The 27,428-nt window shown below is 40.5% G+C and overlaps 1 protein-coding gene across 1 annotated transcript in view; it reads right to left on the reverse strand.

Moving 5' to 3' along the window:
• SVEP1 (sushi, von Willebrand factor type A, EGF and pentraxin domain containing 1) overlaps positions 1-27,428 on the reverse strand; it is a 200,297-nt gene that overhangs the window by 156,422 nt on the left and 16,447 nt on the right. Inside the window, exons 2-3 of the mRNA XM_042912469.1 lie at positions 15,357-15,612; positions 12,171-12,347 (exon numbers count right to left, since the gene is read on the reverse strand). Of these exons, the coding sequence (XP_042768403.1) occupies positions 12,171-12,347; positions 15,357-15,612 (433 nt within the window). The remainder of the gene's footprint in view (positions 1-12,170; positions 12,348-15,356; positions 15,613-27,428) is intronic.

The raw sequence follows: 27,428 nt of genomic DNA on the forward strand, positions 1-27,428 counted from the left end.
GGCTGCCAGCCACTAGATGACAGTAGCTCCTTCCAGCTGGGACAAACCATATTGTTTCTGGACATTGCCAAGTACCCCCTGGGGGGGCAAAATCGCTCCCTGTTGAGAATCACACTATAGACTGTAATAATTTAAGTTAAGCCAAAAAAGGGGGGGGAAGGGCGCCTGGGTGGCTCAGTAGGTTAGGTGTCTGACTTGGGCTCAGGTCTTGTGAGTTCGAGCCCCTCGTAGGCCTCTGTGCTGACAGCTCAGAGCCCGGAGCCTGCTTGTGATTTCACGCCTCCCTCTCTCTCTGCCCCTCCCCCACTCATGCTCTGTCTTTCTCCATCTCTCAAAAACGAATAACTGTTAAAAAATAGAAAAAATTTAAATTAAGCAAACACTTACTATACGCCAAGCCTCCTAGTGAGCTTTTTGCACACATTATCTCATTAATTTTTATAACAATCCTACTATTACTAGCCCCATTTTATAGACTAGAAAACTGAGGTCCACAGAGGTGAAAAAACTTGCCCAGAAAAACACAGTAAGTGACAGAACTAGGATTTATGAGTAAGATTAATGCCACTAACTGCACTCAAGAACTATACATACAGATATCATACATATATGTATGATATATACAGATGCTAAGATTTATATATATCATATATAAAAAAAGTAAGACAGATATATATGCATTTAGCATACTATGGGGCACATCATGATTTTAGAGAGTCTAACTTTCTCTAGCTTGGGCTGTCCTTTTCAAATTGCCAACAGTGGCTATCACCCAAACTTGGCTTATCATCTGTCATTCAGTAAAGTATCAACCCCGTGCAGACCCCACAGAGCCAAACATTTGGGATGCTGAGCTACAACTTGGAAGCAAGAGTTGCCTTTAAATACAACCTGGAAAGAGCATCAAAATACTTCTGGATCATTTCTTTGATGGAGAATGACCATGCAATAAGCGCTATGGATGGATCGTGGGCAATCTAACGGCTCAGAGACAATACGGACACTAGGATCTGAGAGAACTGGGTGTGCATGCTAACTGCTTTATGGTTGAATGGCATTAGGAAAATTTCTTAAATTCTTTAACACTGTTTCCTCTTCTACAAATGAGGAACGTAAATAGGGAAAAACTGCAAGAGGCATGCGGTTGTAGCACGAATCTTTTTAGAGAAACAATTTCCAGAACCTCAACATTGACAGGTACTCTTACCTAAGTTGATGTAGCAAAGAAAGCATCCACAGCACCTCTTCACAACTGCCCTTCATTCATTTTTTTCAAAAGAAATGTGTACTTTTCACCCCTTGAATCTTACTACGGTGCATTGTCCCAAGGTGGCAAACCTTCAGCACAATTCAAAAATCTTGATATCTGGAAACCTTTCTTTAATTAAGGTACCATAAGCAAGTCCTCTAAGAAATGTTCCTTGTTTTTCACATATCCCAGTTAAATATGATTCAATATTTCCTGACCTTAGAAATGGAGTATTTTGGCTCGTTTCTGGGATGTTCTGAATTCAGAAACATTGTAGGCTGGGAAAGTACCAGTAAAGGCATTGTTCCTTTACCACCTTTTCTTTCCAACTTCCTGACTACTGTCCAAGAATATGTCACTTCTTTAGAAGAGTCCAATGAGGGCAAAGCAAGGAAGAAAATGTCGACGGGAAATATTGAAGGCAGCAGCAACTTCCATCCAGCTGAGAGACTCAAGAGCAGGCTCTCTGCCTTATTCATCAATTGTGAAAATCTAAAGCAATATGCTGGCCACTGGAATGTGCATTAGTTTATTTAGCCTTTTTCTCTCAGAAAATATTTGGAGGATAGGTTTAACTGTGTGAACCATTTTCACAAATAGGTTATATATAGATATTTGTCCATAGATTAAATAAGCTAAATCTATGGCTCCAAGATTTTGGTAAGGATATATTAATGCACATTCTAAGGTAAAATAATTTTATCAGAAACTACTGGATTGCTAAAAGTTTATTGAAATTTGTATTGTTTTGATTTTCCCAGACATAATTAAACAAAGCTCTTCCATATTAAATAGTCCTTTAACGTGTCCTAGTAAAGTCTCTAGGGGACTTCCCAGAAACTTGTGAAAAAGCGAATGGTTATAATGATTGGGTAACAACTACTTTTGCAAGTCAAAAGCATTCCAATTCTTCAGTTTCAATAAAATTGAAAAAGGACCAAAGGGAACAGTCAGCTAATCATCTCCAATATTTTTTTGATGATAGATCACTCATTTATTTTTGGCACATAACTCAGGAGGAACTCAAAGAATGAAGTGACGTCAATGTCACACAACTCTTTCAAGCTCCATCTACGCATTTGTATGAAGGTTTTCAGCACTAAGACCTACAAAAATGAAAAAGAGAAATGAAATTGATGTCACATATGCCTTTATTCTTATAGCAGAAGTCCACGGGCACATGAATTAATTAATGATCCATCCCATGAAAAGATGAAATCTCCAATAGCATCTTATTTCTACGGGGAGTAAGTACCAAAAGGAGTAATAGCTCTGACAAATTATATACAAATAACAATTATAATAATAACTCTAATACTTGATATCTAACATCAATTTTGATCGCAGAAAATTTAAAAATTAATTTCAATATATATCCACAATCTTCATGGTGGAGAAGTAGAATTCTGTGATCAATAAAAGGCTTTAGAAGATAAAAACTTACTGTATTCGAATCACATGGTACCAGGAGAAGGGAAGAGATGTAAGAAAACAAGAAACCACGCAAAGTTTCTCCATTGAAAAAAGCTGCTTCACAAACGAATATTACCAGAAGGAATCAAATTTGTTATAGTACTGAGATTTCAAAGGGTACATTTAAAAGTGATATAACACTTTTATTTTAAAAGGCAATACTGAATTATGGAAATGCCATCTTTAAAAATCTTGCTGAAAACTTTTTGATAGCTATTTAAAAATCAACAAGGGGTACATGGGGTTTTAGTTATTTTAGGGGTGACTTGAGCAAAATATTTAAGGACTGCCAATTAGCATATGTTAAATGTTTTTCTTTGCATCCTTTTTCTTGTTACTGAATTTACTTATAATGGGGCTAGGAAACAGAAGGAGAAAAAGTAAGATTCTATGATGATAAGCAGGAACTGGTTATAATCCTTATTTTCACAATTTTAGAATACTGGATATATTTTTATAAGTACTCCTAAAAGACACAACATACTGACTTTGGGAGATTCCAGTTCAAGATAATGATATAGGAGGATCCTGGGCTCACTTCATCCCAAGGACACACTGACTCTGCAGCTACATATGGAACAACTTCCTCTGAAAGAAACTAAAAACTGAGCAACCACTACGAATCAGACAAAAAAGAGAAGGCCCACTTCGGTGTGTAGGAGAGACTAGGACACCATCTCATCATAAACCCCATCCCTGCCCGGGGTGACCCACCAATGGGAGGAAACTCAAAGCCCAGGGCATCTCCTTGAAGAGTGAAGGGTTTGAATCCTACATCAGACACCTGAACTTTTGAGACCTACACGTGAGAGACGAGCCCAGAAAACGTCTAGCTTTGAAAACCAACTCAGGCTCCAGGCTTGTGTTCACAAGCTGCACAGGGCCGTAACCAACCCAGAAGCGGGTCTCTCAGGAATCCCTCGATTCACCTGCCCCCGCCCAGCCACCTGCAGCCAATCCGGAGGCACCCAGACCTCACATGATGAGGCTCATTTGCTAACCCTAAAGGGTCGGCCTGGTGGGCAGGCATCTCGCACAGCTCACAGCTAGAAGCCTGCAGGCTGGCAGGCGCTATCTTCACACTTGCTAGCCAACGGGCACCATCTTGTTTGTTTCAAATGCAAGGTTTTTGAGGGTTTTTTCCCAGCACGTGCCATCTGTATGAAGTCTCTCTGCCACATTCTATGGTGACAGTATCTCCGGTCTGGGGCCCTGGCTTTGCAGCTGCAGCCTAATAAAGGCTGCCCCTTCATCACCTGGCTCTGGTGGCCACGGGCTTGTGCTCCTGGGTCCCACAGATGGTATCAATGGGAGGGAGAGTTCTTGGCAGGCTACCACCGCCAGGGCACTGCAGAGACAACACCCCCTGTCTTTCTTTCAGAGGCCTGTTACTTGTCGTGGAGCTTCGGCCTGCAAGCGCAGCCTCTGGTTTGGCACACAGATGCTTCCTGCTGAGAGGGAACAGAGGCAGGTGGATGCTATCTTGGTGCTCTCCCTCCGCCTGCTACAGCTCACCAACATCTCCCCCACAGGAGCACATACGCTCCACTGGAGGTTCAATTTTTCCAACTGCCACCCAGGGGACACCTCTAGATCACCTGGCTCTAGTGGCCAGGAATGCCAGGGCTTATGCAAGCATTCCCACAAGACTATGTATATTTGCATACTTTAAAAGCTGCTTCCTGAGGGTCTGGCTTCTAATCAATCTGTATCTAGATGCTAACCGCACTCCTCCCATTTGGGACGCTGTCAGGTCTTGGCACACCCTTAACAACTGAAAGCCATTGAAAATAAAAATGGCTGCTTGGACAATCGCAAAGGTTTGAGAGACAACGAAAGTTAAGCTTCATCTCCTTATAGGAGGTCATTGCTTCAAGACTGGGAGAGGTGGCTGTTTTGTCTAATGCATAGACACGAACACAGAGAGTCAAGCAAAATGGAGAAACAGAGGAATATTTTTCAAACAAAAGAACAATATAAGACTTTAGCAGAAGAAACCTTGATAAAATGGAGATAACTAATTTGCCTGATGCACTTCAAAGTAATGGTTCATAAAGATGCTCACTGAACCCAGGAGAATGGATGAGCACAGTGAGGACTTCAACAGAGAGACAGAAAATATGAGAAAGTACCAAACAGAAGTCACAGACCGGAAGAATACAATAACTGAGCTGAAAATACAATTTACTGACTTGGGAGTTTGGTGGTGTTTCACACCTATGGTTGTAGGCATCTAATTTTATGCATTTCCCTGTTATAAAATCGTGATAGACTGGAAAATGCACCACCAGGACTGAATACCCACCTCATTCAGTGAAAAACTGAACAAACTAAACTATTCTAGGCAGCAACCTTAAGTTAGTGGGAATCAGTGTCAACCTGCTAGCAATATTCTCTCATAAAAAGCAAATAGGAATACATTGTACAAATTCCTTGTACCTTACAAACCCATTATTAGGCACTGCTGGGGATGTTTTTTGGGGAAAAAAAAAGTCAGCTAAGCTCTGCTCAGAGAACAGATTTCCAAATGTTTTGGTTTACATTCAAGAATTTGTAGAGCTCTCTGTCCTCTCTCTTTCCAAAGAAATGACATAATATTTAGACAAGAAAATATCTGTGTGCAGTAGGGGGTAGGGATTCATGTGCATATATTTACATGCATAAGATATTTCCACACAAATATTTTAGTGTTTCTATTTCTATGGTGTATCCTCCTTTTATGAAAAATAATGTAACTGGGGCTTCCGCTTTTTATCAAGCCCTCAGCCTTGGCCCTTATCCAGCTATAATTTCCAATCTGCGAATCATTCCAAACTCACTGAAATAGAGTCAATGTCTGCAGAGGAGCAGTGTCCTCAAGACGCCTATTGTCTTCATACTCTGTATCTCTCAAATCCCTTCAGGGGAAAGTTTAGAACAGCTGCCCTTGCATGGATTTACAATGAGAGTTCACTGGCTATTCACAACTGATTTGATGACCTAGCCATCCAAAATGACCAATCCAGATATCAACCATAGACTGAATTTGATTTATTGTTGACAAAGTTTAACCAAATGTAAATATTTTACATTAAAAAAATACATTCTTGAACTTTTCTTACCATGTGCCTTTGGGCTAGGGATCCTGTGGTCCCCAAGCCAGACATGGAAACCATGCATTGACTGAGATTTCAAAAATGAATTCTCGTCTACTTAAGATTCTGGTATTAAACTTGACCTCTTACCTACATCCTTTTTTCTTTAGCATTTACTCTTCTTCTGAAGGTAGGCAGTGGGGATATAAAATGGTCCTTCAGTGCCTGTTAGAATCACTAGTTGGATGAGGTAGGACAAAGAAAATAGTTGGGTGTGGTGGAAAAGAGAACCAGAAGAAGCATGAAAAAAGGTCTGAGGAAAGAAATAGCACGGTATTTGGTGGAAACCATAACTAGTTCCAGCTTTTAGCTCAAAGGGTAAAGACAGGCCAACTCAGGCAAAGCCTTTATGCCATGCTAATAAGCCTGAAGTTTATTCTATGAGTGAGCCATAATTAAAAAACATTAAGCAGATCTGCATTTTATAGAACTCTTTTTCTTCTTTTCCTTCCTAGTATTCAGTTAAAACATACACTATTTTGTGGGTAGAAAATGATCAAATACTGAAGATCTCAGAAGGGTCCAACTAATACTTAGCAAATTTGAAATGATATTTTTAATTGCGTGTTTGTTAAATACCAATCTCTATGGCCAGACTGTAGGCTCTGGAGCCAGACAACTTAGGTTCACCTCCCAGGTCTACTAGCTATGTGACTCAGGACAAGTGACTCAACCTCTCCAATTTTTAGCTTCTTTGGCTCTTCCTTGGTGTGTGTGTGTGTGTGTGTGTGTGTGTGTGTGTGTGTATTGATATATATTGATATATATTGATATATCAATATAATTGATCAATATATTGATATAGTGATACATATATCAATTATATATATATGTGTGTGTGTATATATATACACATATATACATATATATATATATATATATATATATATATATATATATCAATGCTTGGGAAAGTGAGTGCCTGGAATATCATAAGTGCTCTTTAAATATTAGTTAATTATTATCAGTTATTATTGCTGTCATCATCATCATCATCATCATCCATATCTATCACTGTCAAAGCCAATGTCAAAGATGCAGAATGAATAAAGGAATACTAGAGCTAGAAATGGAAGCAACACCTACTTTTCACTAGACTCCACAGTTAAGCAGTACAGTTCCCTTAGCTGAAGTTCAATTACTAATCCTAGAGGAATGTCTTTTCAATCCTTTAAATATAAACATGCGGCATTAAAACCCCACACCTGAATTTGAATCACACAAAATATTTACGGTAAATGAAACTGAGTTATGTAGGTTTAAACAAAACCAAAATATCATAGGCCTTAAGCACTGATTTATGACAACAACAAAAAGTACTGATATGTAAGTATTCTTGGCTTTTCTCCCTCTCTGGTACCCCAGAGGGTGATGCAGATGCAGGAGGAAAAGAGTGATAAGGATGCAGAGTTTGAGTTAGGTCTTGTAAGGTACATATATGTGTGCTTGAGTATGAGTGGTTGTGTGTGTGTGTGTGTGTGTGTGTGTGTGTGTGTGTGTGTTTAGGGAGGAATTTGAAGAGATAAGCACAGAAGAGTTATGGTTTCTAAGGGAGCGGATGATTAAAAAGGGGAGATTTTAAGAATTGCTTGGGTCTATAAATCCCTATTTTGGAGTCAGAGAAAATCAAGCAAAGGACTTGCACTATTTTGAAATCTATTTTGGTTGCTGCACTGGATTTTTCCTGCAATGCCTCTCTGAGCCTGGAGTACCGGGAATATGGATCTGTAAGTATTACAACTATGTTTCAAATTCTCTTTCCCTAGCAGGTTTTCTAGCATTAGTTGAACTTCTATCAAATATGGTTTCTGTGGTCAAGGCCATAACACAAATGAATGAGACATACACGAACAAAGCATCATTCTACTTTGGATTATCTATTTATTATATAGTCCTCACTTCTGTAAAACCTATTAGCACACACTCTCCAAGACCACCAGCCAAAAGCACGTGATTATTTTGAGACGAACTCAAAAAAGTTTTGAGCCAAGGGATATTAGAAACCAGCTCAAACATATTAAGCAACGTCTCATAAAATTGAACCCTTTTGTCAGAGCATTACTTGTTAGTAACTTCTAATGAATATCTTCAAGCTTGCATTCAAGCTAAGATGTTCAGAATATGGGATGGATCCCCAATGATTAAGATCTTTCTGGGCATCAAGGTCTTGTCTGTGAAGCAGCTGCTTACTGTGACAGTGGTTCTCAGGCCATTTCAAGCAAAGCTACTGCCTTGGACAGAGCTTTAGAAAGTCACTGTTTCAGAACCCAAGCAACCTAGATTGCCCTTCACCCAGAAAGAGGAGAGAAAAAGAGAAGAGCCCACTCATACTACAGTTATCAGCTTTCTTTGAAGGCTGACAGCACCAGTGAAGATGGTCTAGTATAAAGGAAGGACCGTAGGGATTTGGGAGACCTCCATTCGGCTTCCACTCTGACACTTATTTCCTATATGATCAGAGGATTGAATTTCCTCACCTCCCAAGTGAGCAGGGAGAAAAGTTCTGACAGGTAAGGTAGCTCTAGCATTCTGGTCTATGAAATTAACAAACACAAGTTACCTCAGCATAGTTTTCCCTAATCAAAGCAAACAAGCTCAACTTTCTTCAACATCAAGTGGCACACTCTCTCACTGCCTTCTCTCCACTCGGTATTCTTGATTTGCACTGGATACTCATGGGTCAAAACTGCATTCCCAACACTCCTTTTACCTTGAGTACGTGTAAGCCTTCTTGATGGTGTCCACCTGCATGCATCGACCTTCCTAATCCTCCCATGGCAAAGTTTTATAAAATATACAGTGTCATTCATCTTCAAGAATCTCACACATGAGGTAACTACTTAAATACCCATCCATTAACTTTCTCATAATAATACTTGTATCATCGCACAATAATGATTAATCATAAAAGTATTATTAGGATTAGTATGAGTAGGAATTGATGGGCCAGATACCATCCTAAGCAGTCTATTTTCTCAATTAACCTAAATATATATACATATATAAAATATATAAATATATGTAAAATAGACACATATATATGCGCATATAGACATATCTATGCATTTCTATATACAAAGATATATATGTGTGTATATGTACACATATACATACCATCATCAGGTATGTATACATACACCAGTATTAGGCCCATTTTACAGAAGAAACTGAGAATCAGAAGAAATTATCAAACCCACATCATCTGCAATTGGCAGAGGCTGAATTTGAGCCAGATCTTCCTACGTTTTTAAACACTTTGAGCACAGTTCGGTGTCTATGGTCTCTGAAGAGCAGTGTATATAAGAAGATATTTTCAAAAAGGCAAAATAAGCAGCGTGCTATCTTGGAAATAACCCAGAACTTAGATAAAAGTGTCCTGGGTCCCTATTGGGGTCCTGCTGATGGCTGGATATGCCATCTTAAGTAAAATATTCATCTTTTCTGAGACCTCAATTTCCTCTTGGAGAATAAGGGATTTCAAGCAGATAACCTCTAAGGTTTCTTCTGGCTCTGAAGAGGAATGATTTGGTTCTGAAAGGCACTGTTTCTACAATGAGGAAAACTACTGGGAATTCCAAGTATTCAGAGCGAAAGGTAACATCCTCTCCTGGAGCAAGACAATAGCTGCTATCAAGGCACCTTCAGATCTTACTTAGAGGGACGATCTTAGTAGAGCCTTCCCTGCAGCTCCTTCTTTACAGCACAGGCCTTTTTCTTTAATCACAGTGCGTGATTACAAATTGACTTGTGTGGGGAGGCTGTGAGTTCCCAGCAGGTGAGGACCATGTCTGTCTGCTCACCATCGAACCCCTGCCTGGTGCCTAGCACAGGGCTTGGCGTGAAAAACATGCTCCATACCATTTGTCGACTGAACAGATTGTAAAAGGAGGATCACGGCTTCCACGTTTTCAGTGCTGGATGATTTAGGGCTAATATTTATTTTTGCCTTGCCTAAAGAGTCTGGTAATGAGTCTTTCATGCCACAGGAAAGATGCAATTAATTTATGTTCTCTTAGTTCCTAGCGTGTAGGAGAAGCCAGTGATGAGTGCCGCCTCCTACAAATATACAAATCACAGCATACAAACTGGGGTTCCGACACTCCTTTTCCTAATCCCTTTGAAACAAATACTGAAGATGACAGTATGAACATTTATATCGATGCAACTAAATCTAATTTAACTCTTGCGTGAAAGGAAGCAGTAAGCTGACGCTCACTCATTTAAGAGAAGGGATGGATAAATTAATCCTTTTGTGTTGGTGTTCTTGGTGAGATCCAGCTGCAAAAGTACTCCTGGCCCCTCTAGGAAGCTCTACTGACAAGCCCACCCGATCTCACACATTTACAGACTGCTGTCGCCGTGCCTTCCAGCCTGGAGTGCATGACTAGTAGCAGCCGCAGCTACTTGGGGATCTGGGGGGTAGTGGGTTTGTGAACTGCCCCCTCTCTCATTCTGCTGCTTCTCCCTCAGGATGCGAGATTATAGGGTCGCGGAGCAGCGGAGGCTGCAGCCCAGCATGGCTGGGCAGCCACATGGCAGTGGCTTATTGGCAAGGGGCAGTTCAGCCTACGACCACACGGAAAGCAAACATGCTGACTACAGCACGGAGCAAAGAAAATGAGAGCTTCTGCCTGCGTTTGGTGGGCTTGGGTGGGAGGAGGGGAGAGAAGGGGGTGCTGGGGAGAGTGCCAAGCTGGGCTGTTGATGAAAGTGTGGGAAGATTCCAGGGGTGGCATTTTGCCAACTCAGAGGCAGTTGGGTTGATCCCCCCCCCCCCCCACTTTCTTCTGCTTAAATGAGAATTCCTGCTGGGTGGGGTAGGAGCAGAGCCAAGAAAGGAGTGATTTGCTGGGTGAGCATGGATGGTTGGACCTAGGAAGTATGTGTCTGCCCGCTGGGACCCAGGCCAGGGGAGGAAGGAGAAATGAAAGGAGAGGAACTGAGGGGCAACAGGAGTAAAAGAGAATAAAGGAAGAATGCAAGAGGAAATGTCCTATGAGGAGAAGGAGAAAAAAGGAAAGAGACAGCAGGTCACGTAGACAGAGAAGAGCCACGTTTCTGTGCTATAGAGCAGGCCTACCTACCTCCCAAATGTCAGCATAAAATAATGTTCACATGAAACAAGCAGTAAAAGACCACATGGTGCAGTATAAAGTTAAGCTACTGCTCCTACATTTTCCTGGTGGCTGTTAATTTCCATGGGAATATATCTTTCCCAAATAGCAAATGTTGCCTTTTGGCTAAAACAGAACAAAGAAAATGCTATCACAGAAAGCCACATACTACTTCTAAAGATTAGGAGAATATGATTTAGAAGTAGTTCCTAAGATAAAATGTAAAATACCAGAATCCTAAGTTGCTCTCTTGGCTTTTCTAATAAAATACTAGAAATAGAAAGATTCTCCTGTCAGGAAATCTAGAGCAGGTAGAATTACAAATGTCGATGAAGTGAAACCCATTGTGAAGTGATGTCACTTTTAAGGCTTTCATTTTTTAATTATTTTAAATGTTTACTTTTGAGAGAAAGAACGTGAGCAGGGAGGGGCAGAGAGAGAGGGAGACCCAGAATCTGAAGCAGGCTCCAGGTTCCAGGCTGTCAGCGCAGAGCCCGACACGGGGCTCGAACCCACACACTGTGAGACAATGACCTGAGCCGAAGTCAGATGCTTAACTGACTGAGCCACCCAGGTGCCCCAACTGTCAAGCTTTATGAGGCCCCTACGTGGAGGCTTGTGAAGAGGTGAAAGATCACCAAGTGAAAGTCGCAATTTTTGTGACAATCCCGTAAGTTATATGTGGCCTAAGGACCAGAATCCCACTGGCTTCAATCTCCTACAGAGACGACAGCATATTTTGGACAGACTTGGTTACTGATTGATTACAAATGAAAGACCCCAAATCTTCCCTTTCACAGTTCTGAACCGAGACTTCAAGAGGTCTCGCAAACTTCCTTTCTCTCTCTTGGACCTCTGCCACCCCCACGGGGACAAGCCCGGGCAGCCTGAGAGAATCTGAGAGGTCACACGAAGGTCAACCTAGTGGTCCTAGACAAAGTCATTATAGACCAGACTCCAGCCAGCTGATGCCCAAACAGGTAAGAAAACCCAGCTAAGACCAGCGAGGCAGCCGACCCAACTCACAGCTGATGACAAATGCACGTGTAAGCCAGCACTGCTGAGACCAGACAAGCTGCCCAAGTGACCCACAGACTCATGAGCGATAATAAATCAATGCTTTAAGCCACTGAGTTTGGGGATCTTTTCTTTACACGGCAACAGATAACTGACACGATGACGCACAAACTGGAGACTCACCTGTGCATTCGTACTGCAGACCTTCCCCATAATAGCCCTTTTCACAGATGCACTCGAACTGCCCCGTGTGTGTCCCACATTTGCAGCTCGCCATTCGATCACAGCAGTCTTTGCCGGCTTCACACAGATAGGAGCAATGAGACATATCCTCTTGAATAAAACTCCCAGAAGGCAGATCTATCAATGACATATGACAGAGGGTAATAAAAAACAAATTCGCAGATCAATGTTACATTCTCTAGTTACTAAAATGTAGGTGCAAGCTGCAGAAAATATCTTTTCATATCCGTCTAATTCCCAGCTGCACCCCACTCCCACCCAGATACGAATGCGTGTTATTTGCACTAGCACAGGCTGGGAATTTGCTTCAGCCAGTTAAGTTATTTCAGTCTGGGACCTCATCATAAGTTCTTGGGGCCATGCAGGGTCAGGCAGAAATTAAGCACTTCAGCAAGGAATCTCCAGATGCAGCAGGAAGTACTGTGGTCCGTTCCATAGGTCACTTCCCTGGCTTCCACACAAGCAGCGTTCCACTGCCTCAATATGAGGTCAGACAGCAGTAACGAGATTTCCAAAACGCTTTTTCAAAAAAAAAATAAATAAAATGACAATCTCGATCGCTGCAAAAGGATTTTGATTATGAGCTACTGACTTAAGAATAAATCCCGTAACTTCTATAGTTATTTGATAAAGACTTCACAACGCCACACAAGTTTAATAATAGAACCAGAATATGGCTTATTTCTCAATGTTAAGTAAATTATCATGTTTTATGTGACGGGAGATCATACTCATTACGTGAGCCATGTTCTGAAGTGAGGCATGCTGGGAAGTCAATAATTCAGGCAGAGTTGTTCAGAAAGTGACTTAACTGGGTAAGGTAAGGTTGAATATGACCCACCCAGAAAGAATGGCCTAGAACCAGGCAAACAATAAGTTCCACTTACTCTGTTGAGGAAGTTCAAAAGTCTTAACCCAAATCCTAGAGGTAGGTCCATGGTGCCGGGCCCAGACATAGTGATGGGCCCGTCATAGGAACTCGAATGCATGAGTTCCAGCAAGAAACATGCACTGCAATTGAATACCTGGAAATAAGATTGGTAGTGGCCTCATTTATGGAACATCTGTCTCTATGCATTAAGACTCTGAACAATAAATACACAGGGGCAAAGTAAGGAGAAGACTCCAGCCCCAAGGGAAAGAGACCAGTACAATCAGGTACCCTATTAAAGCTCCATCTAACAGACTGTGGTATAGGTAAAAGGTCTGCAACATGCACACTTAGTTCTGAGGCACTGGGCCATGGGATTATTTGGCGGTAGAGCAACTTAGGAGCAAGAAAGATCTAGCTACCAAGACTGGTACACTGGCATTCATGTCTGGGAGAGAGATAAGGATACGTGTTATGGGAGGCAAGCTATTATTCTGCAAGCTATGTCTATGGAAGATGGCCAGAAAAACGGATGGTCTTGAGACCGAAAGTGGATCCAACCAAATTGAAAGTGGCTTCAGAGGACAGAGAGGCAGGGAAAATGATGCTCATCTCCTTCGATTTGACTATGTCTTTGCAATGGGAACAGGATTTTTTCTTACCAAATCCGGAAACTTGATCAGAGAATTATGCATTCTAGATATTTGTTTATTGTAATAAAAGTGATGCCTTCCAAAACTCTGTTGCAATACTGTAACCAAGAGAAAGAACACTCTGTCCCACCCAGCTTCTGGGGCAACTTGGCATTAGGGTTCTAGAAGACCCCAACGCTACAAGCAGAGGGATCACAGGACCGGAAATTAGTCCTCCACAACATAGCTAGTAACACCATGATTTCAGAATCCCATCTATTAACAGCCACCGTGCCTTCCCTCTCAACATACCACTTTTCCATGAGAAAAGGAGAAACAAAGGAAGCCCCATAGTTACTGAACTTCCACCAAGTGACAGCACTATACTTGGTAAATTTTAAATATTTTATTTAATCCTCCTGACAAAACCATATGGTACACATTATAGTGTCTCCATCTTAAAAGTAGAGGAAGTGAGGCTTGTAGATGTTAGATAAATTGCCTAAGGTAATAATAACAGTGGACGGTTAATGAGGGCTTCGGATAATAAGCCCTCAGTAACTTTTCTAATCACTTTATATGTATTAACCCATCTAATCCTTGTGACAATCCCATGGAGTAAGTACTATTCTCATTCCCTATTCTATTAACAAGACACCTAAGGAATGTAAAAGCTAAATAATTTGCCAAAAGTCACACAGCAAGCAGGTGACTAAGATTTTTTTTGTTGTATCCACAGCTAGTCTGAGACCCTGTTCTAAACGCTTCCCTTGGAACTCTGATAGGGCTGATCTGTCGTTATGTATATCACTAACTGCTTGAAACCTTGTGTGGCCCGATTTGCCCATCAAACCAAATCTTTCACATGGATACCTGCAAGGATCAAGCCTCACCTGCTGCATGGCTTTGGTCTGAGGCTGGATCTCCTCTAATTTCCTCCCAATCTACACTTTCTCTTGTGGCTTACCAAGATACATGCCCATATTATGCCTGGAAGTTCATCTAATCTAAATCATATAACTAAACATCCTTATAAATGGTGTATAAAGAACTCTAATGATGGAGTTACTGATTTTATTCCTTGTTGGGGTAATGTTCTTCAACTTCTACATAAGCATTATGTGTCTTCAGTCAGTCAAGAAGTATGTGCTAGTATTTATTGTCCCTATATCTTCATGTGTATTTCTGGAAACATTCTGGTGAGATTCACTATGCATGTCTCTGAGTGTTTACTTCGGCTTTCCAGATAGCTGTAAATGAGATCTAAGTCAAGGCTTCCCACTCTGTGTGTGGCCTTAAAACACACCTAAATTCATTCCATTGATTCTAACAGTTCCTAGGTGGGAGCATTATGGATATTCTAGTGAAAATCCATCACAACTGTTAAAAAACAAAACAGAACAAAAACCCCAAATATTCTTCTTGCAAATCAGACTGTCATATTTCTATTTATGAAGTTCAACACAGCTCACAAAACACCAAGGACACATGGGCATCATGCTCAGTGAAGACATCACAGGGTCTGGTATTACCCTCCAATGGGTTTCAAGCAGTAAAAGTGAAGGAACCCCCCCCCCCCCGCCCCTTTAATTGCATCATGTTATGCCACTGGGTTTCCATTACCTTCATGCAATGCCCGGCGCGCTAAAGCTTCAAATTCTTCAAAACTGTGCAGCAGGTAGCAGTGCTCCTCCTTTGGGGTGGAAGCCATGTCATTCAGTTCTCGAATGTTCCCTTGCCATATGCCAAAAGTGAAGATCTCCACTCCAAAATCTCGCAGAGATGCTGCAATTGGCCTGGGATCTCCCCCATTGGAATATCCATCAGTAATGAGGAATATAACTTTTGTTGAGTTTTCTCTAGAGTGACGAAGAATTTGCTGTAATGAAACAAAGTTAGCGTGAGTTTGTATGGTGTTGGCCTACTACATGCTTCCTTTCTTACATAAAAGAGTATTTGTGAGGATCATCAGCATGTCGCAAGAGTGAGGACAAACACTGATCAATGAGAGTAAGACAGAAACAGGCGGACTAGGGCCTACCACGGTCTCCGCACAGACCCACAAAAACCTTAAAAGCACTTAAAAGATATCATTAACAGCAGCAGCAGCAGCAGCATTATCATCAACAAATATTTGTGGAATTCTTATGGATTTCCAGGCTCTCAAAACAGGAACCAAATCTGAGTCCTACATATCTATTTCCAAGTACATCAAGTACATCCAGCTAGCTGCCCATCTATCCACTTAGCTGAACCCCCTCGTGATCATATATCAAAAGCCTGAGTAGATGCAAATTTAATAGAAAATGTCTCTTCCAGAGTTAACAATGGCCAACCTACTTCCCATGTTTGTTTTTCCACTGCTCCTCCAAAGCTGTAGAACTGATTCAATCCTTCATCTTTTCGGGACCACCCAGTATTAGCACAAAATCAGCTGGTTTTGGTGGTGTACTATCTTTATGAGAAAATACTGATTTATTCAACCTAACACTTGGGCTTTATTATTTTAGGGCAAGTGAGTTATGCTTTATAATGTTATTATGCTCTCCTTCCTCTACAGAAAGAAGAGAAAAAAATGAAACCTTTTTTCAAAAAAGGCATCTAATGGGGCACCTGGGTGGCTCAGTCGGTTTGGCATCCAACTTTGGCTCAGGTCATGATCTCACGGTTCATGAGTTCAAGCCCTGCATTGGGCTCTGTGCTGACAGCTCAGAGCTTGAAGTCTGCCTTAGGTTCTGTGTCTCCCTCTCTCTGCCCCTTCCCTCCTCTCTCTCTCTCTCAAAAATAAACAAACATTTAAAAAAAGGCATCTAGGGGCGCCTGGGTGGCTGAGTCGGTAAAGCGTCCGACTTTGGCTCAGGTCATGATCTCGCAGTTTGTGAGTTCGAGCCCCGCATCTGGCTCTGTGCTAAAAGCTTTGAGCCTGGAGCCTGCTTTGGTTTCTGTGACTCCCTCTCTCTCTGCCCCTCCCCTGCTCACACTCTGTCTCTCTCTCTCTCTCTCAAAAATAAATAAACATTAAAAAAAAATTGTTTTTAATTAAAAAAAATTTTTTTAAAAAGGCATCTATTTATTGCCACTGATGCACTATAACATCAATTTGTAAAAGCACAAGGAATCCAGTGGTCACTCTGGCATTATAATTAAATTTACTGTTATTGCTTTTTACCAGAAATGGGTAGGAAAGGAAAAGAAGTGCCAGGGCGTATTTTCTGGCAAGCTCTTAGAAAGAAGACCTCAATGTCTATTAGGCAACAATTCAAGTACAGTCTGGAGGTAGTGAGGAAGAGCAACAATCATACCCTATGTTTTGTAAAGTTCAAAGGGGATGATATGATTAAAAACTCACTCATTCACTGCCTCAATTCAGTTCAAGGGGCAGACTTCAGCTCTAAGCTCCAGACTCTCTCAGCTAATAAGATCCATGTCTTCATCAGTATATAATTCATAGCTATTGATTCTAATTTAATAACTCTTAGCAAATTTTACTCCTGTTTGTGAGCTAAAGATAAAGCTGTTAAACCTGAATTTAAAGACAATCAAGTTAAGGGCGCCTGTATGGCTCAGCTGGTGGAGCATGTGACTCTTGATCTTGGAATTGTGAGTTCGAGCCTCACATTGGGTGTAGAGATTACTTAAAAATAAAATCTTTTTTTTTTTTTAAAGACAAATTAAAAATGACTTTGGAAACATCTGGAAAGCCAGCAATTTGAGAAGAAGGATTCAAACATGTCACCCCCTTCTCTCAAAAGCCTACTACTATTAAAGACAAAAAGAATTAAACCAGCCTAAAGAAGCTCCTTCTGGCCAAAGGGCAATTTGAGTACCAGTAAAAGTAATAACTGAAATGAATTTAAATGTATCATATATATTTACATTTTATCATAAACATTTACCTTTAAATGTGTATAAACATTTATATTTTCAGTTAGTACACACCCCAGGTGAAAAGCCCTATCGATATAAACAATAATTGGAATGGACTGAAATACACACACATACACACACACACACACACACACACACAGGCACTTTTTTCATTCAGTACCACCTCTGGGGGGAAATCCAATGATTTGTTACAGGTGGCATGAAATGAGATATTATTTTATTTGTCTTTAATAATAGACATCAGGACTCAAAGGGTAACTCCTAGTTCCAGCACTCTGAGATGTGGCAACTTGTGCTTACATTGGCCTTGCTCTTAACCACGTGATAAACTCTCTCTTTCTGAGTTGTTCCCCTCTGAAATCATAACCTAACCTCCACAGACACTCTGCTAAGCTTTTGCTCATTTCCATTACTCTCTCTTTTAGGAGACTATGGAGCAAACTGGAAGCAAGACCCTAAGGAAGTGAGAACTGGGGCAGAAAGAAGAGAGAAAACAAGTAAATTGTCTTTTTCGGTCTGGTATTCTTGACAGTGTCTGGCACAGAGTAGGGGTTCATAAATATCTACTCAATGAATGGATTCAAGAATGGATGGGTGAATAGACGGAAGGATGCCCTGAACACAGTTACTTGAATGAGCTGGTCTTGAGGGAGCAGTAGGAATGTATAGAATGTTTGTGTGCCCTCGCGTACTTCATTTTGCAGAGTTCTGTACAAAAAAGATAAAGTTTCTTTTTGTGCCTTTACTGTCCTTCTGACATAAACAAATACTATTTTGTAATATTAATTTTAGCTCATGTCGGTAATATTCCTTAACATTCAGGTTAGGATTTAGGGGTTTAGCAGACATTTCTTGCAGTACAATTCATTACGTGCAAGACACATTAAGCTGTAATTCTATTTTTCTTCTCTTCTTGCAGGGAACTGGGAAGTATTTACAGGAACCATTATATCTGTTGGCAGGACAATATATTAAGCTTAAAACAGTCAGGAGAATAGCAGGACTACTAGTCCAAGCAAAGAATTACACAAGATCTGGGTTTGGAATGCACTTTAAAAGACAGAGGAGGAGCGGATGATTTACTGAAAATATTTTGTCCCCTTCCCCCAATCTTTCTGCTCCATCATACTTGAATAAATACATAATTCAATAAAAACATTTTCATCCCACATATCTAAGAAATAAATAGATCTTTGGTAATGTTTGTGGAATGTGGTAGAGGCCTAGCACTCGATTCTCCTTCTGGTGTTCCTGAAATCGTTTACATCATCTGCTATCCTTTATAAGGCATTTAAGAAATAGAATTTTTTTTTTTTTTTGGTCCAGAATATGGAATGAGGCAAGCCCTTTGCTGCCAAAGAAAAACTCGACGTGGGCTTTGTACGGCCAAAGGTTATCACCATCTGTATTGTATCAAGCCTCTGATTAGCTTGTATAAATATCTGGCAGGGAAGGAAGCTCCCCTTGTCCAGCAAAAGTCATTAAAATGATAAAAATGCAGGGTTGTGTAACATTGTTCTAACACCCGAGATTCATCACCATTACACAAGACTGCAACGCCACCCCTACCCCCTAAGTCAAGCCACAAGGGAACTGTTTGGAAAGATGCTCTTGAAAGAAAAAGAGAAGTCACAACAAATCTGACGTGGCGACAATATTTGCCCTTGGCCTCCATTAATTAAAATACATGTCGGTAGAATACCAACTGTCGCACAGCCCTGCGGTTGTGGCCCAACCTAACTGTGGAGACCAACGAGAGAAGCTCAGAAGTCACCCCTGAAAGACGTGGACTGGAATCCATGCCTGGCGTGACTCTCTCGGGGCCGCTCTCAGTCAGCGAGCAGGAAGTTAGTAAATACTGTCAGCGTTTCAACTGGTTTTGCACATGTATTTTTTTTCCTCGTTAGGAAACATTAAGGACAAACAAGACACTGGAAGCTACTTATAACACTGTCCTCATCCTTCACAATCTAAGATTTCACCAAGCTTCATCTGTTAGGTACTTCATATTTTTAATCTGAAGACTCAAATATTCTTCAATTCAAGGAATGCTTACTGTTCTGCATCTTTGAATAACACCTCTGGGGAAAGAGGTTATCGTCTGTTGGCTCGTCATTTTCTGGACTTCATAGATTTTATCCTGTTTTTTTTTTTTTCCCCACTTTTATCTCATCTTCTTGCCCTTCTGAATTTGGTGGAAATGTCTGAAGTTTTTCTTCCCTATCACCTTTTGTGCCGGATGCACAATCGTGCCTCCTCCTTTGCATTTCTGACTAAGAACTGATGCTGGCCTCGCATTTTATTTTTCTTGTGACGATATTTCTTCCTCTTGCACATTCTTTCTTTGTTCCTTGCAGCTTCTCGGCCACTTTTGTTTTCATTTCAGTCTGTTGTCTATTCCCTCATTTCTCATCTTATTTCAGCGTTTTATTTACTCAAGTTCATGGAACAAACGCTTTCTAGGATTTGGTTCTGCTCTGTGTAGTGAATTCTTGTGCTTTATCTGTATCTTACATTCTATTTTTATTTTATTTAGCAGAAGCCTTTCAAAGAAGCCAGGTAGAGAGGGGTTCTACTGGATAGTGCAGGTCAAGATAGATATAACCTCATCCCAGGAGAAAAAGTTACAAAAAGCCAAGAGCAGGCCCACTGAAATCTTCCGTAATATTTTTTAATGTTTATTTATATTTGAGAGAGAGAGAGAGAGTGTGTGTGCAAGTGGGTGGGGGTGCAGAGAGGAGACAGAGACAGAATCTGAAGCAGGCTCCAGGCTCCGAGCTATCAGCACAGAGCCCAACAGGGACTCACACTCACAAACCACGAGATCATGACCTGAGCCGAAGTCAGATGCTTACCTGACTGAGCCACCCAGGCGCCCCTAGCCAAAGATGTTTTTAATTATAAAATTGTAGGGGTGCCTTAAGAAATAAGCATGGATACACAGAAAACATTGATTGCAAAGGATGTGTATCCCAAAATAATTTGCAATATAAAGAAAGAGTATAAAATTCCAACAATAGGTACAGGTTAAATAAATTACAGGGCAATCATGAATGATCCTTACAATGCTACTGTTGTGTAATAACAAATTTTAAAACTAGGCAACCACATACAATGATTTTATTACGTTACCTGTGCATGTATGTGTACATGTACTACATGTATGGGCATGTATGTATTAGTATGTTTGAAAGTATATACATCCAAATGTTGACTGTCTCTGGTAGTATATTTAGGAAGTTTTACTGACTCCTATTCTGTAGTTTTATATCATTTCTAAATTTTTACTTTTTCCCTCTAGTCTTTTCCTGGGGAATGTCATGTGAACTCAGAACTTTGAATCTCACCTAAAGATAATGACTCCTAAATAAATCTATGTCAAATTAAACTCTTTAACTCTCAAAGTGAAGTTCCATTGGCCCAGTGGACACCTCTGCCTGAATATTTTATAGTACTCTCAAACTCAACCTATCCTCTCCGTGCAAAAGTAAAGGTTCCTTTCTCCTGTTTTCAAGATACATGAAACGTGGCACCATAAACTATCCCATAAACATGGCACCAGAAACTATACAAGTCTGTATCCAAGAGCAATTATGATGCCTCCTTTCTGATCTATCACCTTTAGTAATCCATCTAGACCTATACCTTTCACCTCTGAAATATCTCCCGACCTTGAAATTCTATTGCCCTAGCCTTGGTTCAGGTACTTCTGTCTGGACTATTGAAAAGCAAGAGGTGTTTTCAGCATCTCTTGCTGAAATTCCTCCTTTCAAGTTCATTTTCTGACCTACCATCAAAGCTATCATTCTAAAATATTGATCTAATCATGTTTTAAGGCTTTCATTATTTTCCCTGTCTCTGAAGTTTAAATTTCTTTACATGTCCTTAGACAATTCAGCCCTAAATAATACTTCCAGCCACATCCCTTGTCGCACCCCATCTCCAGCCTACTTCCCCAACCTACCTCTTATATTATGCCCTCACCACACAGGTCTATTTGAAGGTTTTGGAACATACCATTCTTTCCTTATGTTTGCCCTACCTGAAGTTTTTAACAAATCTTTCTCATCTCCTAATATGTCTATATCTTCATCAATCCTTCAAAATCCAGATCGAAGTTCACCTTCTCTTTGAAACTTTCCCCAAGTCTTCTGCTGTACAGAAAATATTAAGTCAATTCAACAATCCCACAGCACGCCATTACACTAACCCCGTCAAAATTATAGGTAACTTGTCTGGCTACATCCTTAAGCTAACTGCAAGATTCTCTACGGCATAGGTTGATTCTTACATTTCCACTCTGTTGATGATCAAAAAAGGGCTATGCAACCAGTAGATGAAAAAAAAAAATCAATAAACAAATGCCTTAATTTTCACTAGCTACACGTTTAACACACAGAATAAATGAGTAAGTTCTAAGCCAAACGCTACTGTTACAGTAAATCCTTTTCTGTTAATTGTGACATGAAAACTCTTATAAAGATTATGCTTAAACTTATTTCACTAAATCCGGGCAGAGCCTCTATTATATATGAGGCACTGTGCAAGGGTTTTTAATTGTACTATTTGATGATACAATAGAACCATTAACTAAAAACAAGCCAAAACTAAAACAATGACAAAAGTATACCTGGCAAGAGTATCCTGCAGTAACTGAGTTTTCCTATTTATATTACAATACCAAATAAATCATATTTAGGTATTTAATGTGTCTCACTTATTTTAAGTATTTACTCAGGCTTCACAGACTGAAATTCTAGCATGAAAAGAAAATCTTGGCTCAAATAACATTTAGGCTATTTGTTACAGTCTAGCCAAATCACAGAAGAGCCAGAGGGTCAAAAAGAACTTAATCTCAGATTTATGGTCATAGAATTTTTCCACCCACATACATGTTTTTGTTATTAAACATGGACACAAATCATTTTCAAATGGACCCATAGGGACAGTACATCACATTGGGAAATGGTGTGCACAGGAGTTGATGAGTAGAAGACTCAATCCAGACTATAAAAAACAACAGAATAAATAGGCAAAAGCCCAAACAGATTTCCAATAATGCTGAATTCCATCCACTATCCATTCTATAGACACACAAGGAATAAAGGAAATGAAGAAAAGTCAAGTCATCAGAATCCAAATAAAAATGAAAGAGGGCTAAATGACTTTGCATGGTTACCCTTGAATTAAAGGTATTACTCGGTGATCAAGAAAAAATGAAATCTTGCCCTTGCAACAACATGGCTGGAACTAGAGCCATGCTCTATGAGAGCTATGCTAAGCGAAATAAGTCACTCAGAGAAAGACAAGTATCATATGATTTCACTCATACGTGGAATTTAAGAAACAAAACAAATGAACATAGGGGAAAGGAAGGAAAAATAAGATAAAAAACAGAAAGGGAGACAAAACGTAAGAAACTCTTAAATACAGAGAACAAACTGAGGGTTGCTGGAGGGGAGGTGGGTGGGGGGATGGGCTAAATGAGGGATGGGCATTAAGGAGGGCTCTTGTTGGGATGAGTCACTGGGTTCTACTCCTGAAACCAATACTACGCTATATGTTAACTAACTTGAATTTAAATTTAAAATTTTTTAAATGTTTATTTATTTTTGAAAGAGAGATAAGAGTGCGAGCGGGGGAGGAGCAGAGAGAGACTGGGAGACACAGATCCCAAGCAGGCTCCAGGCTCTGAGCTGTCAGCACAGAGCCTGACGAGGGGCTCAGACTCCCAAACCGTGAGATCACGACCTGAGCCAAAGTCAGACACTCAACTGACTGAGTCACCCAGGCGCCCCTAGTTTAAATTTTAAAAACAGGTATTTGCACGGTTGCAAGATAAAAATTTAGGGAAGGATGTCTTAACCACACTTGGTTGTCAGTAAAAATTGGATATCCGCTTTATTAGCTTCAACAAAATGGGAATTTATTGGAAACAGAGAGGACTATCCCTCCAAACCCAAGAGCAGGGAGAAGAACTGGGCCTCAAGAGGACCAACCAAGCTGCAGGAACCAGTGGCTACTCCCTTCAGCCTTCCATCTGTTTGCCTGTTTGCTTCTGCGGCCACGCTGTGTCTCGTCTCAGTTTCTGTCAACACATCCTCACTCACTCCTAACATTGATGACATTCCTCTGGTTCTCTGTGCACAGTCTTAACTTTATATTCCCTACCTACTGGCAAAAAACAAAACAAAACAAAACAAAACAAAACAACTATGCTCTCAGAGCTCTTTGTCCCCTCTTCTAAATTCCTAGGAGAAAAAATATAAATGATCCATCTCAACCTCTAGATTGCACACACCCCCCCCCCCCAACCCAAACAGAAAAGGATTGCCTCTCTAGGCTGGGCAAAGGACTGACGATGCGATGCGTGTGGTTCTCAGTGAAAATGGTTGCTGACGGACAGGGACTACGGAAGAAATGAGCTTCAAGGAGAAGAAAGAATTGAATACTATGCTTGGATTTATCCAGGAGAAAAATAGTTGCAAAAGCGTATCAGAGCAAATTCTCTTTCTAGAAAAGCACAAAATGCCAGGAAATGATGTAGAGATTTGGGAGAAGTCAACTGTAAACATTTTCCTCAGAAAGGAGAAAAATCTTCTTTAGGATTCAAAGCTGTCAGCAAAGAAACACTGTCTTACTAGGTATATTAATAGTAACTATGAGGGAAAAATTTATCAGGAGCTTAGAATATATAAAAGACACAGAGAATCTAACCATTATGTGGCAAACACTTGGGCTTCAGGAACAACCTTACTTTTCAAAAAGCCAGATATACTTCAAATCAAACGTACTGACACGTGGGAATTCACAGGGAGCAGAGGCTGAGGGGAAACTTCAAGTTCATGAACCTACTGTGTATTTCATTTGTTACAGTTATCCAAAATTTATCAAAAAAACACTTTTAATTGGGACATTTATTAGCATTCCAAATAAATGACATTTTGTTTCATTTTTCTTTTTTTTTTTTTTTTTGTTTTGCGTTTTAGTTTATATAAATGACCGCATCAATTACCATTCTAGGGCAAAAGATTCTGTGTTTCATAGTTTAAGAAAACCTGAAGTTAAACCCAAATAATTTAAGGTTGCATAAATTAAAAGATTCATTGTATCTATATACTTAAATAATCAATGACTCAAAGTAATATTTACATATGTAAGTGTTCAAAGGTGTTGACTTTTACTTTTTAAAGTTTATTTATTTATTTTGAGGGGCATGAGGACAGATTGAGAGGGAGAGAGAATCCCAAGCAGGTTTTGTGCTGTTGGCACAGAGCCTGACATGGGGCTCAATCTCAGGAACCGTGAGATTATGACCTGAGCTGAAATCAAGAGTCAGACAATTAACCTGCTGAGCCACCCAGGTGCCCCAAAAGATGTTGACTTTTAAAATTACTTTGAGAAAAATATACCCTGGTGGATTAGCCAACTTCTTTTTTTTAATGTTTTTGAGACCGAGAGAGAGAGACAGAGAGACAGAGAGAGAGAGAGAGAGAGAGAGAGAGAGAGACAAAGTGCAAGCAGGGGAGGGGCAGAAAGAGAGAGGGAGACACAGAATCTGAAGCAGGCTCCAGACTCTGAGCTGTCAGCACAGAGCCCAGTGCAGGGCTCAAACTCACGAACTGTGAGATCGTGACCTGAGCTGAAGTTGGACGCTTAACCAACTGAGCCAACCAGGCACCAACTCTTATCATTTAATTTTAGCCAACTCTTATCATTTAATCACATGCTTACACTTACAACAGTGACAGTTTTCCCTAAATATGCACTGGATACATAAGTGAGTCTAGTTCATTACCTAAAGGATTTGAAAAAAGATTTTTCTAAACACTGATGATCATGGAGCTGATTGCTAAAGTGAGCATTCTTTTGACCTGAAGAAACTACTAGAAGAGTCATAAGGGAGATTTTTTTTTCTTTTGTGAAACGGGATGGCGTATGGAAACCAACAAACAAACACACAAACAAACAAGGAATATTATGATGCAGGGGGGAACACTGTGTATCCCTGATTGGGACATACTGAATTTAGTTGGAAGACCAAATTTTATGTGGAGGTTTGGCATAAACATTTATAAACTTAAGTTTAGGCTGTATGGTAATCTGAGAAAGGGACTAGATGTACCTAGGATTGGAAAAATGAATTCTCTTTGACTCATATTTTTAGTTTCGTGGAGAGTGTGAGGTTGAGTACTGACCATGGATTACAGAAACCTAAGAATTCATTCAGGAAACTAGATAAATGAAGAGGACAGACACAGACGTGTTGCAAATAGAAGATGATCTTTCACTTCCTTGGTCTCTGCAATGGTTGGTAGACACATCAGTTAAGGCACACAAAACGGGAGGTGCTAGCCAATCAAAATATACTGTATACAAATGGCACACGAGAGGCAATTCCCTGGGCTGGACGGGGGTCAGAGGGGTGGGGGGTCAAGGTGATCACTTGGGACTACCAGATAGTGAGAGAGCATCCATTCAAATGATAGTCTCCAAATGCTCACTCCTCTTGGTCCTGCATCTGCTCCATGTGGCCTTCTGCTCCGTCACCCATATACCTAGGGCCCGTCATGGCTGCCCTCTCTGCCTCGTGTCTTCGCAATGAACTTCAACGATAAGTATGTATCCGGGGGCCTTGTACCTACTAGATCTTCTGACAGTACAGCACAGGGTAGTACTACACGGTGGTTAAGAACTTAGACCTTGGTTGGAAAACCTCCAAAAGCATGGAGGTTAAAGAACACCCTACTAAAGAATGAGTGGGTCAACCAGGCAATTAGAGAAGAAATTAAAAAATATATGGAAACAAACGAAAATGAAAATACAACAATCCAAACACTTTGGGACGCAGCGAAGGCAGTCCTGAGAGGAAAATACATTGCCATCCAGGCCTATCTCAAGAAACAAGAAAAATCCCCAATACAAAATCTAACAGCACACCTAAAGGAAATAGAAGCAGAACAGCAAAGGCAGCCTAAACCCAGCAGAAGAAGAGAAATAATAAAGATCAGAGCAGAAATAAACAATATAGAATCTAAAAAAAACTGTAGAGCAGATCAAAGAACTTAGTCCTTGGCTCCGACTGCCCTGATGTGTATTCTAATAACTGGACTTACTAGCAGTATAACTTTGGTCAAGTTACCGACATTCTCTGTGCCTCAGTTTCCTCATCTGTACTTAGGGGATAATAATACTAGCCTACAGGGGGAGATTTTTCTGTTGTGAGGATTTAATGAATTCATACAGGGAAAGTACTTAGCATGGTACCTGATAAGCACTGATTGATTACTCATCGCCATTATCATGATGAGTAAAAGAAACTGCTAGCACATTGCCGGGATGTCTGTCAAGCAGATAAAACATACAATGGAACCAACATTTTGTCCAAAGCTGTGAATGGAAACAAGTAATCATATTTGTAGGAGCTGACAAAGTGGGACAGGGGATTTAGGAGAATTATTATTCTGTAACCAAGGACCACACAACCCTACTTGAGCCAAGAAGAAGGTGATAATGCTTTGGGCGGAAGACCAGAAAAAATAATAACCTGACTTTTGCAGTTACTGAGGATGATACTGCAAGGTTGGTAAAGGGCAGTGTGGACATCGACACGGAGGGAGGATGTGAATTCACAACGCAGAGGCCTGCAGATTCCCCTTCTGAACTCACGGCATGGAGTTCTCCGCAGAGGTGCTGTGGGGTTTGCCCCCCTTGATCAGATTTAGTGTGGGTGTGCGGGCGGGGAGGTAGGGATTCACACTTGCCTGAGATTCTATTCAACAGTTTATGTCGCTCCCTTGGGAAAGT

This window comes from Panthera leo, chromosome D4 (assembly GCF_018350215.1).
Source record: "Panthera leo isolate Ple1 chromosome D4, P.leo_Ple1_pat1.1, whole genome shotgun sequence".
Taxonomy (NCBI): domain Eukaryota; kingdom Metazoa; phylum Chordata; class Mammalia; order Carnivora; family Felidae; genus Panthera; species Panthera leo.